At 39.3% G+C, this 16509-nt stretch overlaps 1 protein-coding gene across 4 annotated transcripts in view; it reads left to right on the forward strand.

The window, feature by feature from the left end:
* LOC122559762 (receptor-type tyrosine-protein phosphatase R-like) overlaps positions 1-16509 on the forward strand; it is a 211488-nt gene that overhangs the window by 139107 nt on the left and 55872 nt on the right. For all 4 annotated transcript variants that reach the window (XM_043709748.1, XM_043709749.1, XM_043709750.1 and 1 more), the window contains 2 exons: positions 10882-10964; positions 13945-14082. In XM_043709748.1, coding sequence (XP_043565683.1) covers positions 10882-10964; positions 13945-14082 — 221 coding nt within the window. The remainder of the gene's footprint in view (positions 1-10881; positions 10965-13944; positions 14083-16509) is intronic.

The following is a 16509-nucleotide window of genomic DNA, read 5'->3' on the forward strand; positions in this document are numbered from 1 at the left end:
AGAGGTGGAAAGGGTTGGGGAGATATGCAGTTAGGTCTAACATATGAGGAACGGCTGAGGATACTGGGATTGTATTCGTTGGAGTTTAGAAGATTAAGGGGAGATTGAATATAGACGTACAAAATAATACATGGCTTGGAAAAGGTGGATGCTGGGAAATTGTTTCCGTTAGACGAGGAGACTAGGACCTGTGGACACAGCCTTAGAATTAGAGGTGGTCATTTCAGAACAGAAATGTGGAGGCATTTCTTCAGCCAGAGAGTGGTGGGCCTGTGGAATTCATTGCCACGGAGTGCAGTGGAAGCCGGGACGCTAAATGTCTTCAAGGCCGAGATTGATAGATTCTTGTTGTCTAGAGGAATTAAGGGCTACGGGGAGAACGCTGGTAAGTGGAGCTGAAATGCGCATCAGCCATGATTGAATGGCGGAGTGGACTCGATGGGCCGAATGGCCTTACTTCCACTCCTATGTCTTATGGTCTTATGGACAACAGAAACAATAATGAATGTTTGGTTGGGTTTCAAAGTCTATTAATCACTCCCATTTAGCAGGCGTTCTAATCCAAGAACTATTGAAACTTTTAAGAGGCTGTGGTGACTGAATATGCATTTAATATGTTTATAAATACAATAGACACTTAAAGGATTACAATTTTTTTGTACTTTACTGTATGCGAGATTTGAGGGGTGGTGATGGGTGGGTGGGTCGGGTGAAAGGGTGTGGCAGTGTCATGAGCAATGGATAGGAGGTGTCAAGGGCTTTACAATTGTGTTGGGAGCTGGACTATTATGTTCAATGATCAAGACCGGGCTTCTAACCAGCTAGTCTCTACACCTATACTCATCACAAACTTCACCATGGCTCACATGGTGAACCCAAATCCTATGAAAAAGAGAAAAATCCCAGGCAATGTCACATAGGTTAGATGTGCATTTTGAAAAGTTTTGGACAGAACGGGTAGAATTTTCCCAATCCTACAGCAATGCCCAAACTCTGAAGTCTACCTTTACTCAGTTTTAGGTTAATAAAACCATGAAATATTACAAAACATAGCTTCCAACTCTACTTCCTACCACTAGTCTCAATAACAGCTGCTTTGTACTTGTTTGAGTAAACCTAAACAAGTGGCCAAATTAATTAATTAATAATCTCTTTAAGGTTGCTGACCACCTCTTCATATATGCTCAAATAACCATCCATTGAATGCCTCTCACCATTTTCATACTTACCCTTATTATAGAGTTAGTAATGTTGCTGTGGTTCTGTTCGCTGAGCTGGAAGTTTTTGTTGCAAACGTTTCGTCCCCTGTCTAGGTGACATCCTCAGTGCTTGGGAGCCTCCTGTGAAGCGCTTCTGTGGTGTTTCCTCCAGCATTTATAGTGATTTGTATCTGCCGCTTCCGGTTGTCAGTTCCAGCTGTCCGCTGTAGTGGCCGGTATATTGGGTCCAGGTTGATGTGTTTGTTGATGGAGTTTGTGGATGAGTGCCATGCTTCTAGGAATTTCCTGGCTGTTCTTTGTTTCGCTTGCCGTATAATGGTAGTGTTGTCCCAGTCAAATTCATGTTGCTTGTCGTCTACGTGTGTGGCTACTAGGGTTAGCTGGTCGTGTTGTTTCGTGGCTAGTTGATGTTCGTGGATGCGGATCGTTAGCTGTCTTCCTGTTTGTCCTATATAATGTTTTGTGCAGTCCTTGCATGGGATTTTGTACACTACATTAGTTTGGACAGATAACCAGGTCTGACCTACAAAGAATGAAAGGGAAAGGATCAGGATACAATATTGGAGTTGTGGTTGCAGATGGTCTGACGCTGGTGAACAAGGAGCAAGGTGAATGACAGCCAAGTGCAAATCGGTATGTCTAGGCAGTCCAGCTTTCTCTGTAACATTTTCATGAAAGCAGAAGAAAACAGGAGATGAACAGAAAGTTGAGCTGATCTAAAAGAAGCAGAAACCAATTCACCTGCGCTGGTAAGATTAGATTACTTACGGTTTGGAAACAGGCCCTTTGGCCCAACAAGTCCACACTGACCCACAACCCCCTACACTTAACACTAAGGGTAATTTAGCATGGCCAATTCACCTAACCTGCACATTTTTGGATTGTGGGAGGTAACCAGAGCAGACCCACACAGACACGGGAAGAATGTGCAAACTCCAAATAGAGTCGCCTGAGGTGGGAATTGAACCCAGGTCTCTGGTGCTGTGAGGCAGCAGTGCTAACCACTGTGCCACCCTGCCACCCAATGTCAGGTTTGTCTCATCAGTGCTGAGAAAAGTTGATATTAGGATCACTGCTTTGCATATAATCATGTTGCATCCAACCTATAGGTAATTGGTGGCAATGAGGTCAAACATAGAAAGAAACTCTAACCCAATGATAAAATGAAGCAAAGAACAATGGATGCTGAATAAATGAATCAAAATCAGCAATTGTTGGGGAAAGTCAAGATGTCTGGCAGCATCTCTGAAGAGAAATCAGAGTTAAGATTTTGAGTCCAGTGACAATTTCTGTTTTTAATTCGAACCCATTGGACTGGTACTTCATACTTTGGTCAAAAACTTCAGCAAGCACAACAACGAAGAGAACTGTTTATTTGAGATATCATAAAAGGAAAGGAAAGATAATTTATTAATCATCTTTCACAATCTCATAGTGACACCCAAAATAAAAACATACAATAAAAGTACTTTTGAAGTGTAGTCATTTTTGTAATATAGATAAGTTTCAGCAAATGTGCACACAGCAAGGCCCTATAAGCAGCAATGAATTACATGACCAGACAATTAGATCGTTGGTTAAGGCCAATATATTGGCTGGAACTTGGGACACTTCAACTGTTCTTCTTCAAACATTTACACCTCAGAGGCAAATGGGCCTTTTTTTAATGTTTTGCTTTGATTGATCTTATGAATTGGGTAGATTAAAACTGAAATCTATTCCTCTGGAGACTAAGCAATCTAAAAGAATGCCGGGGTTAGCAAAAATATTACGAGTCGTATGGTTTAGTCATTGAACTCCATGCACAACAAGTGAAGTCAACATCAATGTCAGTAGTAAATGCTATTGTCCAGTGAATGAAATTTATCATTCCCAAGAGCATAGCTTTAGGACTGGTATCAAGATTCTGCTGCTCACATATGGGAATCAAATCATGAATTCTCCCTCTGAATTTAAAAAAAAACTTCCTCTCTTTACGAATTTGCACATCAAATTCAAACATAAGGTTTGTAAAAGGTAAACGTAAGGTCATCATAGTTCCATTGGGGTTTGTAATGAGTATCTTTAAGTTATAAAAACATAGAGCAATCAAGATCTTGAACAATATTGTCAAACTACCTCCTACTTTCTACCCCTCCCCATCTCACTTAAAGATTCTATACCCAGAATATTCAGTGCCAGTAGTGTCTCTCCTTCAGGCATGTCTCCATGTTGGCAATCCCCATTCTTTTATTAACTCACTTCCCGACCCACAAGACCCCTTGCACTAAAATAAATGCTCTCTAGCCTTGCCATGCTTCCTTTTGCCCTAACTTGACTATATTTACACTGCTCTCTACACTGATTTTCTTCTTTCTGTATACTTGACTGTGTATTACCCCTACTGCACCTCCACTCCCTATACCAAAACATGCCAAAATAGTTTAAACCCCCGCCAAATGCACTAGCAAAAACCTTACAAGGATGTTGGTATCATTCCATTCAGGCACAATGTGTCAGATTTGTACAAGTTGCACCATCACCAGAAATGAACCCAGTGATCCAGGTTTCTAAAGTCCCCAATCCTGTTCCAACTCTCCAGCCTTTTCTACCCACCTGCTTGCTAGGACATGGCATTAGAAGTAATCTTTGAGGTCCTGATTTTTAATCTGCTACCTTGCTTCCTAAATCTTGGTGAGCATACAGATGATTGGTAGCTATTGTCGTTTCAACAGCACTACATTCCAAGGATAACCACTAGCTCGTCCTGAATAAGAGGAGTCAATTTTCAGGTAGTTCCAGGGCATCACCACAATAAGGCTTGAGAGGTAACAGGGCGACTGGGATTCAGACTCCAATGTGAAAAGATCAAGAGGAAATGCAGGACCTTCTTTGTGGAGCCAGTTGGGTGGATTTCTCCAATGGGCCCAGGAAACCGGCAAAGGTTTACCTGACACCAGGCACGCAGCTGAGGCTGTCAGTCACCTACTTTGAATACATCTCCCCTATCAGAATAAAATAATGGCAGGCCCTGAAGTGACCACTTTAAATCCTTGATACATCCAATGGTGGCCCAACACCTTCACCACTCCCTATAAAATTTAAGGTGGTCAGAGACAGGCAGGTAGGCAGTGGGCAGGTCATGCATTTCATGTTATGATCCTTCCCCCATGTAAAATATCCTACAGCAGAATATATCATCAGTTCAAGGTAAAGAGAGAGGATGCTTCAAGTATTAAAACTTTTCTAATGTTGGAGGAGTACAGCTGCCAATATGACAGTACAACACAAAACACTGATGCCCAAGTAAGGGGTAATGTATGTGAGTATAATGTGAGCTAGCTGGATAGGTATGCTATAAATCACTCCATACACAGTGTGAGGGGCCTGCTCGTGTCAGCCAACTTCTGGACAATTTAAACAAGCTCTTGTAAATTTTTTACTTTGCTTTTACAGTATTCTGCATAAATATGATTGTGAAAATCTCTTCTTAAGCAAACTGAGATATTTTCAAGCTGAGTGGCACACATTCTCTGTGCATTATTGTTCAGAAGTTCAAGAAATCACCTTTTACGTTTTTACATAATTGAACAATAAAGTCAAATTTGTTTGCACTATAATGCTTTTGTCCTTTGGATTCTTTCTCATATGTATGTCTGAAAGCGTAGGATGCCAAAGCATCTGATGGGTGTGGTAATATAATTGTTTGAATGCAGAGGATGTCTCATGTTGTTCAGAAGTGAAAAGAGTTATGCCAGACAATAGTAAATTAGTTAAAAATAATTTTGTACATGTTAATGGACATAAATTGTCAATTTTGATAATGGCATTTTTAGAATAAAGCATTGATCACATGTGCAAACATTTCATAAAACCTAATATACCTTCATGCTGACCTTAAGGATAATATTAAACAGCCTTTGCATGCATAAATCATATTGTACATATAAATTTCTATAGTGATTTATTATTTCAATGTTTGCAAATAATTTCCAGCCACTCGAACATTTGGCATAACTCAGCTGAAAACATTGAAAGTAGTTGATGAACATATTTAAGCTGCAAAAGAAAACAAAAAAAAACCCAGCTTCACTATTGATTCAAACCAGTTTGGTTACAAATTGGAATTGATGGTGCACGATTCGCAATGAGAGGAAACCACACCAGAAATAAGGAAAAGCACACTTTATAAACTCTGCTGACATGAGGGATTGCTTCGATGTGTCAAGTATGGGAGAAAGAAATGTGCAGCAATAGGTCAGACATTTTGGTGAAAGTGTAACTTCCGTTCTAAAGAAGTATCATGTTGGACTTCAAACATTAACTGTTTTCCTGGGTCTGTCCAACACTTTGTTTATATTTCAGATCTCCAAAATTCACAGTATTTTGTTTTTGCTTTCAATTATTTTCTTGATGGGAATCAAATCAGAATCTACAACAGCACATTTAGGGACTGCTTTCCTTCCAAATACCTTCGCTTGGACAAGAAGCATGAGGTTCCTGGTTTCCCTGATATAGTGACAGATTATACCGCCTTTTGCTAATCCAAATCCATCATTTGAATGGAAGCCATGTAAAATTTAATTGGTTTAATTTACAGGATCTCAGAGATTTTCACAAGCCATTTAAATTTAAATAAAACACGTTTTGCTTTTTAAATAGGCTCAAGCTACCATTATTTTATAGCATTATTTACTATTATTAATGTATCAATTATTTGAGAATATTAGCATTTTCCAAAAAGCATAGCAAGGAGGCTATCCAATGGTAATGCTGCCAAGCCAGTAACATGATGTCAATATGACAATTAGTCATCGAGTCATGCATCACTGACCCAGACCATTTAGCCCAAATCATCATGCTGACCATGTTTCCTAAACTGAACGTGTCCCATTTACCTGTGGCCCATAATCTGTCAAAACCTTTCCTATCCATGTATTTGTACAAATATCTTTTAAAGTTTGTAATTGTACTTGCCTCTACCACTTTTGCTGATAGCTATGTGAAAAAGTTGCCCCTCAAGGTCCGTTTTAAATCTTTCCCCTCTCACCTTAAACCTATTTGCTCTGGATTTGGATTTCCCTACTCTGGGGTAAAGATCTTGGTTCTTCACTTTATCTATGCCCCTTATGAGTTTATAAACCTCCATAAAGTCACCTTCCAGTCTCCTTAATATTTTTGTAAACCTTTTTTGTATCCTTTCTAGTTTAATAACATCCTTCCTATAGTAGGGCGACCAGAATTGTACAAGTACTCCAAATGTGGCCTTACCAATGTTTTGTACAGCCATAACATGATGTCTCAACTCCTGTCTTCAATGCTCTGATCAATTGTCCAATAATCAAGTTGATTCAGTTTCAGCATTGATATTCAACAATTTACAACTATGTCTTTCAGGCAATATGTTTTCTTAAGAAACTCTTGAAAATCTATGCACATATGAGCCCTGAATAAGAAACATTTTAGAATTATAAATGATCTAATCTTTGTGCCACAGAAAGGGTGGAGTGATTGGTACGGTCACGTAGCAATGAGATTCTTGTGGAAATAAATAATTTTATCCACTGTAAAGGAACTAGGAGGCTTCCTGTTCTCTCATTGGTAAGACACTGGCCATTAGAGATTGAGAAAAGTCGAGTTGCCAAAAAGAAATTGTTATAGTGTAGTGATTGCCAGCTTAAGGTCAAGGTTAATGAGTGTTAAATGAGGTGTGTTTTCCATCTTGTTTGGCACATCAAAGAACACAGTGAAGATTACATTTTACTTTTGTCAATGCTCTTGCACATCCGCTGTAATGATATTTCATGTCATGACACAAATGCACTTTATCCTCAAGATTTTGGCATGGGGTCATTAGCTGCACATAATCCAACTGCTTTTTGATTAATACATTTCCCACGGTAAAAGAGGAAACCAAGTGACTGATAAGTGTACAACAAAAGAGCTCCACTATCAGAAGTCATAAAATTTGTGCCACTTTTATTTTCACATTTAAAGAAACTGCTGCATTATTCTTCCAAGTTGAGGTTAAGATTGAGTTACTGTAATTACTTCAAAGGGAATTAGAGACTTTTGTTCTCAGGAAGCTAGTTTTATAATTTCGTTTGAGAATGGTGGGCAAAAATACACAATTTGTTCTTTGCCGGTGTTATTGAAAAATGATTCTATACATTGGTGCTGATTTAGAATAAGAAATCATTACATAAATATTGTATTGGAATGCTTTGATTGGAATGTAGTTTTCGTTGGGATGTACTAAATCCATCTATTGGCTATTTTGAAAGTAGCTATGGCTAGTTCTAAATCTGCTAAATCTGTCTTATACAGTGGAAATTAGATTATCCGAATGTGATGGGCGGGCACTATTTCATTTGGATAATCAATTATTCGGAAATTCGATTAAATGCCTTTCCTCTGAGGCTCAGAGTTTTAAAGTCCCTATTCAGGAGACTGCAGCAGCACACAGCGCGCGAGACCCCGCCCCCAACACTGCCACCCTCTCGTCTTCCCCGGTCCACCTCTGCCCCCCAACCCTGTCCAAACCCGCCCCCGCCCCTCAAATCCGACCCCCCAATCCTGTCCAACTCCGCTTCCTGCCCTCCAGCACAAAGCATGCGAGCCCCTCCCCCAAGACAGCTCTCGCCCCCCCCCCCCCGTCACCCGTCCACATCCCGACTGCACACCAACAAGACTGCTGCTGCTGCTGCTGCCGCTGCCTTTGTGGGATAAGTCTCCAAATAGCGCACGCGCGCGCGCACACACACAGCCACACACACAACTTTTTACTGCAAAGTTTTGACAGGTTCCATGTTTGCCCTGTCTTGTCTCCAACAAGACAATGTTGGAGAGATAATTCCTGGGAAGGCGAGGGGTTAGGTTACACCCCTCCATAGAAATCTAGGGAAAGTGTGGAGAGAGAGAGGGGGCAGGAGGTCAGTCATTTGGAGACTGTACCAGTTTAATCACTGTAAACAAAAGGCGTGATCACTGCTGGAAACACGTCTTTGATGTAATGTTTCTATCGGGACCTCGAGATCTCCTTCAGATAATCCGATTTTCGGATAATTGGTATTCGGATAATCAAGTTTCCGCTGTACAATCACACATTGTTTTGGTAATATGATAAAATGAGTTTCGGGTAGTTCAAATGACATCCAATCACCAAGAATATACAGCACAGATGTAGGCCAATCAACTGTACAAGCCTTTTGCAATATTTATGCAATACTCAAAATTCCTGCCAGCTTTCCGCAACCAAATGTATCATTTTGATTATCAATTCATTGACAGTCATAGAGTCACAGAGATGTGTAGCATGGAAACAGACCCTTCGGTCCAACCCGTCCATGCCGACCAGATATCAAAAACCATATTTTGTCTCACCTGCCATATTCCTCCAAACCCTTCCTATTCATATATCCATCCAGATGCCTTTTAAATGTTGCAATTGTACCAGCCTCCACCACTTCCTCTGGCAGCCCATTCCACACACGCAGCAACTTCTTCGTCAAAAAATTGCGCCTTAACTTTCTTTTATATATTTCCCCTCTCACCCTAAACCTATGGCTTCTAGTTCTGGACTCACCCACCCCAGAGAAAAGACCTTGTCTATTATCCTATCCATGCCCCTCATGATTTTATAAACCTCTATAAGGTCACCCCTTAGCCTCCAACGCTCAAGGGAAAACAGCCCCAGCCAATTCAACCTCTCCCTATGGCTCAAATCCTCCAACCCGAGCAACATCTTGTAAATCTTTTTGGAACCCTTTCAAGTTTCACAGTATCCTTCCAATAGGAAGGAGTCCAGAATTGCACACAATATTCCGAAAGTGGCCTAACCAATGTCCTGTACAGTCGCAACATGACCTCCCAACTCGTGTATTCAATACTCTGACCAATGTCTCTCATGTTTCCTTGTCTAACTCCAACTTAAAAGGGATCCAAATGATTCACTTCAGTCAATCTCTGTAGTGGTGAATTCTTCATACGTGACTGGATTACTTAATGACCTCAGAGTAAAGGCACATCTACATAGAGTCATAGAGATGTACAGCATGGAAACAGTCCCTTCACCGCAGTGATCATAACATGATTGAGTTTTGCATCTAGTTTGAAAGGGAGAAACATGGTTCTAGTTCTTATTTAACTAAGAGTAAATAAGTGGGCACGAAAGCTGAACCAGCTAAAGTGAAGTGAGATACTAGGCTAGGAAATAGATCAGAGTCGAAAAGCACAGCGAGTCAGGCAGCATCCGAGGAGCAGGAGTGTTGACATTTCAAGAATCAGCTCTTCATTAGGAAATGTTAACTCTCCTGCTCCTCGGATGCTGCCTGACCGACTGTGCTTTTCCAGTGCCACACTTCTTGTCTCTGATCTCCAGTATCTGCAGTCCTCACTCTCTCCTAGGAAATAGATCAAGAGAGAAGTAGTGACAGGCATTTAAAGGAATATTTCAAAGTAGTCACAAAAGCATATTTCTACAATCAAGAAAAATTCCAAATGTAGGAGCAATCATTGCTGGTAACCTAATGAAATTAAGTAAAACATAAAACTTTGCATTTGGTATGAACTTGCTAACCTATTGACATAACTGTTAATCAGTCTAGGAGTTGGGAAGACATGCTGAGGTTGGATAGGACATTGGCGAGGCCTCTTCTGGAACATGTGTCCATTTCTGGTTGCCCAGTTATAGGGAGGATATTATTAAGCTGAAGAGTGTTCAGAAGAGATTCACCAGAATGTTGCTGGGTATGGAAGGTTTAATTTATAAAGAAAGGCTGGATAGGCTGGAACGTTATTCCCTGGAGCATAAGAGATTAGGAGGTGACTTTATAAAAATTTATGAAATAATAAGGGGTATAGATAGAGCTAATGGTAGTTTTCTTTTGCCTTGGATGAAGGACTTCAAGACTAGGGGCATATTTTTTTGGTGAGATGAGAGAGATTTAAAAAAGACATGAGAGGCAATTTTATTACACGGAGGGTGGTTCATGTGTGGAATGAACTTTCAGAAGAAATGGTGAATGTGGGTACAATTTCAACATTTAAACACATTTGGATAAGTGCATGAATAGGAAAGGTTTGGAGAGATATGGGCCAGGAGCAGGCAGGTAGGACTACTTTAGTTTGGGATTATGATCAAGATGGACTGGTTGAATCGAAGGGTCTTTTTCCAAGCTGTATGATTCTATTTGTGCATTTGTGCCCTGAGATATCTTTGTTCCTTGACCTACCTAAACTTGTCGAAGAGAAAATCACAGCTCGTTGGGCAGCATCCGAGGAGCAGGAGAGTCAACGTTTTGGGCATAAGCCCTTCATCCCTCTTAACTCTGATCTCTAGCTTCTGCAGTCCTCACTTTCTCCTATCTAAACTTGTACCTTCCATTTAATAAGTGATCTCCTACTCTTCCTACCAAAGTGTATTGCCACATGTTTATCCATGTTGCACTATATACCCAATCTAGATGATGATTAATGATCTCTTGTCAGCAGTTACACTTCTCCTCAGATTTGACTATCCCAGGGCTGTAACTAAGCTATATTTTTGATTTCAAGTCTGAATTATTAATGAAAAGTGTGAACATCGCTCTAAAATGCAGCAGATTGCTTTAAATTATAGAGAACACAAGGGGCACAAAAACTTGTCCCCATTTTGAACTAATTTCTTTTCTCTCTCTCTTAGACCCACATAGCAGAGTATGCCTCATACCAAAGAGTGAAGATGAACCTGTTAGCAATACCTACATTAATGCCAACTACATTAGGGTAAGTAAGTGCATTGGTTACATTCATAATCTGCATAGTTTGTATTAATGTTTCGATCCAGTCATGCAACAACATTCACCACAGATTTAAATGCAGTGCTTGTGTTTGTTATCTCAGTATGTGTTTGATGATTTCTCATTGGATTATACCTGTTGTCTATGCATTTTAACGTGTAACCACAATCTTTTAAATGGTAACAAATTTAATTTACTAAATTGAGAAATAGGGAATGAGAAAGTAAAAAAATGTAAACATTTTAAATATAGTTGTAAAGAAGAAACAGGAAATTTAAAAGAACTGATCTTGTTGTCAACAATTACAAATGTATGAACGTAAGAAAAAGCAGGAGATGTAGCCCTTCATGCGTGGGTCACCATTCAACACGATCATAGCTGCTCTGCTTGTGTTTTGAATTCCACATTCCCACTTCCCCTGATAATCCTTGATTCCTTCGTCTAACAAGAATCTATCTGCCTCTGTCTTAAAAATATGCAATGACACTGCCTTCACCACCTTCTGAGGCAGTGAGTTCCAAGGTCATACAGTCATTTAAGAAGAAAATCTTCTCGTCTCTTTCCTGAAAGGGGTGGACAAAGTTAAAAATCACACAACACCAGGTTATAGTCCAACAGGTTTAATTGGAAGCACTAGCTTTCAGAGCGCTGCTCCTTCATCAGGTGGTTGTGAAGGAACAGCGCTTGGAAGTCAGTGCTTCCAATTAAACCTGTTGTTGTATAACCTGGTGATGTGTGATTTTTCACTTTGTCCACCCCTTTCAGGAAAGAGACATTCCAGTCCAACACCGGCATCTCCAAATCATTCCTGAAAGGGCACCCTCCAATTTTGAAACAGATAAATATGCCATACTACTCTGAGACTCAGTCTTCTCCTTTCCAAGCTGGATGTAGAATTCAATTTGATTGTGATTTCTGTGACCTAGTGATGATTTAATTGTAAGGATCTTAATTAATTTAGTCACATTACACCATACCAAGTTAAATCTAACCAAAAGTTAAATCTAACTAGCTCTCTGGTTGTTTCCAAATCATAGTGCTGCTCCAAACAAACTTTATTGAAAGCATTCTATGAACTCTTCATCCAAGCTATAACTGCAATCTGATTTTTCCCGCTGATTTGTAAATTAAAGTCACCATGTCTCCTTTTATAATTTGTCCCACATTGTGGTTACTTAAGTGTTTGTAGAACACTCCCATTAGTCACTTCTTTCCCTTGCTATTTCTCATATCCACCCAACCCGATTCTACATTCTGATCTCCCAAACCAATTTTAACTGTTTCACAAATGCCATCCTTGATTAACAGTACTACACCTCCACCTCCATAATTTTCTTGAATGTCATATACCTCTCAATATTCAGGGCCCAATCCTTGTCATCCTCAAGCCACGTCTCCATAAGGGCTCTCCGATCATATATATTTATTTCAATGTGTGCTGTTAATTTGTTTATGAATGCTACACATATCCTGATACAAAACATTTGGTTATGTCTTTTTGTTATTTTTGCATCTAACCTTGATTGTTGGCATGTTCCTTTTTTTTCCCCTCATCAATCCCTTCCTACCATTCTATGGCCTTCATTTCCTGTTTAATTATTTTTCATTCTTATCTTGTACCTACTCTTTGAAATGCCACATTTTTCCACACTTGATACTGACTGCCTGTCACAAGGTCCTTACCCACTGCTCTCAGTAACATTGACTGTCTATTTCAGTGGCCTCACCTTATCCACTCTTCTCAGTGAAGCTGATGGCTTGTCACATCTTGGAGAAAGTGAGGACTGCAGATGCTGGAGATTAGAGTCGAGAGTGTGGTGCTGAAAAGGCACAGCAGATCAGGCAGCATCCAAGGAGTAGGAAACCTGATGAAGGGCTCTTGCCCGAAACATTGATTCTCCTGCTCCTCGAATGCTGCCTGACCTGCTGTGCTTTTCCAATACCACACTCTCGGCATGTCACATCTTGTCCATTCCTCCTGTCAAAAAAGGTGATTTTTTTTTAGGAGATTCTAAATCTCCTTATATATTTTTCTTTTTTTCCTTACCCCCACACTACCATCTAATTGCGCTCATGCTTATATTTTCCCCAGCACGCATGTCGGGTACGTGCAGGTGTAGGAAAGATAATGATTAATTGAATTAACAATCAATCAATTGATAGTTTTTTTTAATATTTGCCGTTTGTATAATAGACAAATTGTTAACAGATTTAGCTCAACCTAACAAATTCAGTCTGTTGACAAATAATAGGATTGGAGCTTAAATCCATAAACAAAGATTACCCAGTGTTTATAATTTTGTAGCAAGACTTTGCATTTACACCATCTTATGAGAGTTTAACAGCTTTCCTGTCAAAGCTATTGCTGATGATCAAGATCACACCAGTGTAAATTTGACCTTTTTTTGTTAATTGCCATTTTGTTTCAACTTTGTTTTGCAAAAATGCAACATTATTGTCAAATATCTTGGGAATAAATGTGTCCTGTGGTGGAGATTTTGGTTTGAAATCAAAGGAGAACTCTCTACAAATTGAAGATGCCCTCTTTAGTAGAGATTTTTGTGTTGATTAGGAGATTGAAAATGTGTAGAAATGTACTAATTTATGTTAGTATGTAATAGAGTTAGATTTCTAAAATAATTTAGTAAAGATTGAATGATGTTTTATTTTATACATGTAATTGTCAACGCCAACTCTCTGGCATGTATGATGTAAGGTGATTCTACAAGCAATTGTTGCTAAGGTTAATGTGTGATTGCTTTGGGAAGTGCATGAACATTGCTGTGACTTATAGTTGTTATTGCTTTCATCGGAGTGTTATGATGATAAAAATATTTCTGACTGACTTGCTTTAAAAATGCTTCCTACCACTGCTCAATGTGCAAAACGGATTCACTCACCAGTGAATTATGCACTGCATTTTCTTTTGTATAACTAAGTTACACTGGCCTTTCCATGTCATTCAGGGTTATGGCGGTCAGCAGAGGGCATACATTGCTACTCAAGGCCCTATGATCAATACAGTGAATGACTTCTGGCGGATGGTTTGGCAAGAGGACTGTCCTGTGATTGTTATGATTACCAAGCTGAAAGAGAAAAATGAGGTAAGACCCAAACAGAGTTATACACTTGCAAGCAGCATTTTGCAATTAAAATGGCATTGTAAGCAAAGGGAGCTCACTGAGAACTGCAGTAACTGTACAAGACAATTTTTAAAATATTTGTAATCAGTGCTGCAGTGAGACAGTACTGTAATTCAGAGGATCAAGATGCAAAATTAATTTTGGTAGAGATACAAAACAGCTAAGGTAAAAAGTCAATAATATTAAACAAAGAACAGCAGATATTGGAAATCTGAAGCAAAAGCAGAAATTGTTGGAGAAACTCAGCAAATCTGGCAGCATCTGTCGAGAGGAAGCAGAGTGAATTGAGTCCAATGAGCTGATAACATCTCAAAAAAAGTGGTATTCGTGTTGATGACCTGCTGGAGGATTGGGGTTGTGGAGAGATAGGTGGCAATGGAACCAAGACAGGGAGAGAGGAAAAATGTTGGGCAGATAAAAGGATTGTTACAATAAGCCAGGGAAGAAGAAAAGCTAGATAGGTGATAACAGGGGGAAACGAATGGATGAAAATGGGTTGGCTGTGCTGAAAGCAGTCCATGTCATGACAGGGTTTGTGGTGTTGGAGTGGGTAGAAGACTTGGAAAGAGAACTTCAGGCTCTAAAATTATGAACTTCAATACTGAATCCTGAAGGCTGCTCGGTCTGTAAGTGAAATATGGGATGCTGTTCCTCCAGCTTGCACTAAGTAAGAAGTCACTTGTGAGAGTATTTATAGATCCACTAACAATACCTTGGCATTGTAGGACAGAATATGTAGGAAGAAATAGCGGAGGCCTGTAAGAAAGATACTACAATAAACATTGGTGTTTTAAAAATTTCATATAGATTGAACGATTCAGATTGGCAAAAATAGTTAAGGTCACAGCAATATTTTGGGTCAATTTCTTATGGTTGATTGTCCTTATGCCAGCCAGGGATCTAGCGATTTTATACTTGGCAAAATGCAAAGAGTGCAAAGAATCACCTAATTAATGAAGGAATCTCTCAACAAAAGGGATCATGACAGAAAAAAAATCACATTCTCTTGCAGAGTGAGAAGTATGTGTCTAAAACTAAGGTCTCAAACTCGAATGAAGACATTTGCATGTGTATGAGGACAAATCTGATTAAATTGAACTAATAAAGTAGGTTATACAGTAGGATAGTAGTTGAGCAATGCCAGCAATTTACAAAAGTATTTCATAAATTTGATCAATGTATATTCAATTGAGAAAAGCAGATCCTATGAGCAGAATCTGTGGCAAACCAAAGAGGGAAAGGATAATATCTTATTGAAAATAAGTAGTGTACAATACTGCAAAGATGATTGCAAGTTCAGATAATTGGAAACCAGCAAAGAATGGCTGAAAACATGTAAAGGAGGGAGAAACTGGAGTATGAAAGAAAACTAACTAATAAATAAAAATAAATAAACAGACAGTAAGGGTTTCCACGAGTATTTAAAAGTGAAAGTGTAACTGAAGTGAGTGTTGGTCCCTGGCAGAATGAAATTGAGGAATTAATAATGGAAAGAAGGGAATTGTGGAAGCATTGAGTGAGTGTTTTTTGTCTTTCTTCACTGTAGAAGACGTGATTACTTGAAGATTGCTTGATTACTTGAAAATCAATTATTAAAACAGTTAGAGGTATCTAAAACAAGCATTAGGGAAAATGTGTTGGGAAAACTATCAGAATTAAAAGCTGACAATTTTCCTGGACCAAGTGGGTCTGCATGCTATGGCTTTAACAGAAATGGCTGCAGAGGGTGTTTGGGTTGTCATCTACCAAAATTCACTAGATATTGGAAAATGTCCCAGCAGATTGGAAAATCACAAATGTCACACCTCTAATCAATATTGAAAAGAACCAGAATGGAGGAAACTATGAGTCAGTTATCTTAATACCTGCCATCGGGTAAGTGCTAGAATTCCTTATTAATGAGGTAATAATAGGGCAGTCAGACCATCCTAATACAATCAGGTAGAGTCAACGTGGTTTTGTGACTAATTAAAATTATTTGTGCCAGGTGGACAGGGGGAAGTAACAAGCACAGTGAGTAATGAGGAGAAAGGAGGAAAGTGAGAAACAGAGATATAGATTTCACAGAGTAGGGTTTTAAAGCTGAAGATGCAGACATATGGATGGAGTGGATAAAATTCCTGATGAAGGGCTTTTGCCTGAAACATCGATTTTCCTGCTTCTTGGATGCTGCCTGACTTGCTGTGCTTTTCCAGTACCACACTCTCGACTCTAATCTCCAGCATCTGCAGTCTTCACTTTTGCTGGATTAAAATTAGGGATAATCAACAAGACAGAATTGGAGGTGTGCAGATATCTCAGGGTTGAGGGATTGGATAATATTACAGAGTCTTGGAGAGGTTTGAAAATAGGGATGAGAATTTTGGCAACATGATATTGTTTAATGTC

This window comes from Chiloscyllium plagiosum, chromosome 19 (assembly GCF_004010195.1).
Source record: "Chiloscyllium plagiosum isolate BGI_BamShark_2017 chromosome 19, ASM401019v2, whole genome shotgun sequence".
NCBI lineage: Eukaryota > Metazoa > Chordata > Chondrichthyes > Orectolobiformes > Hemiscylliidae > Chiloscyllium > Chiloscyllium plagiosum.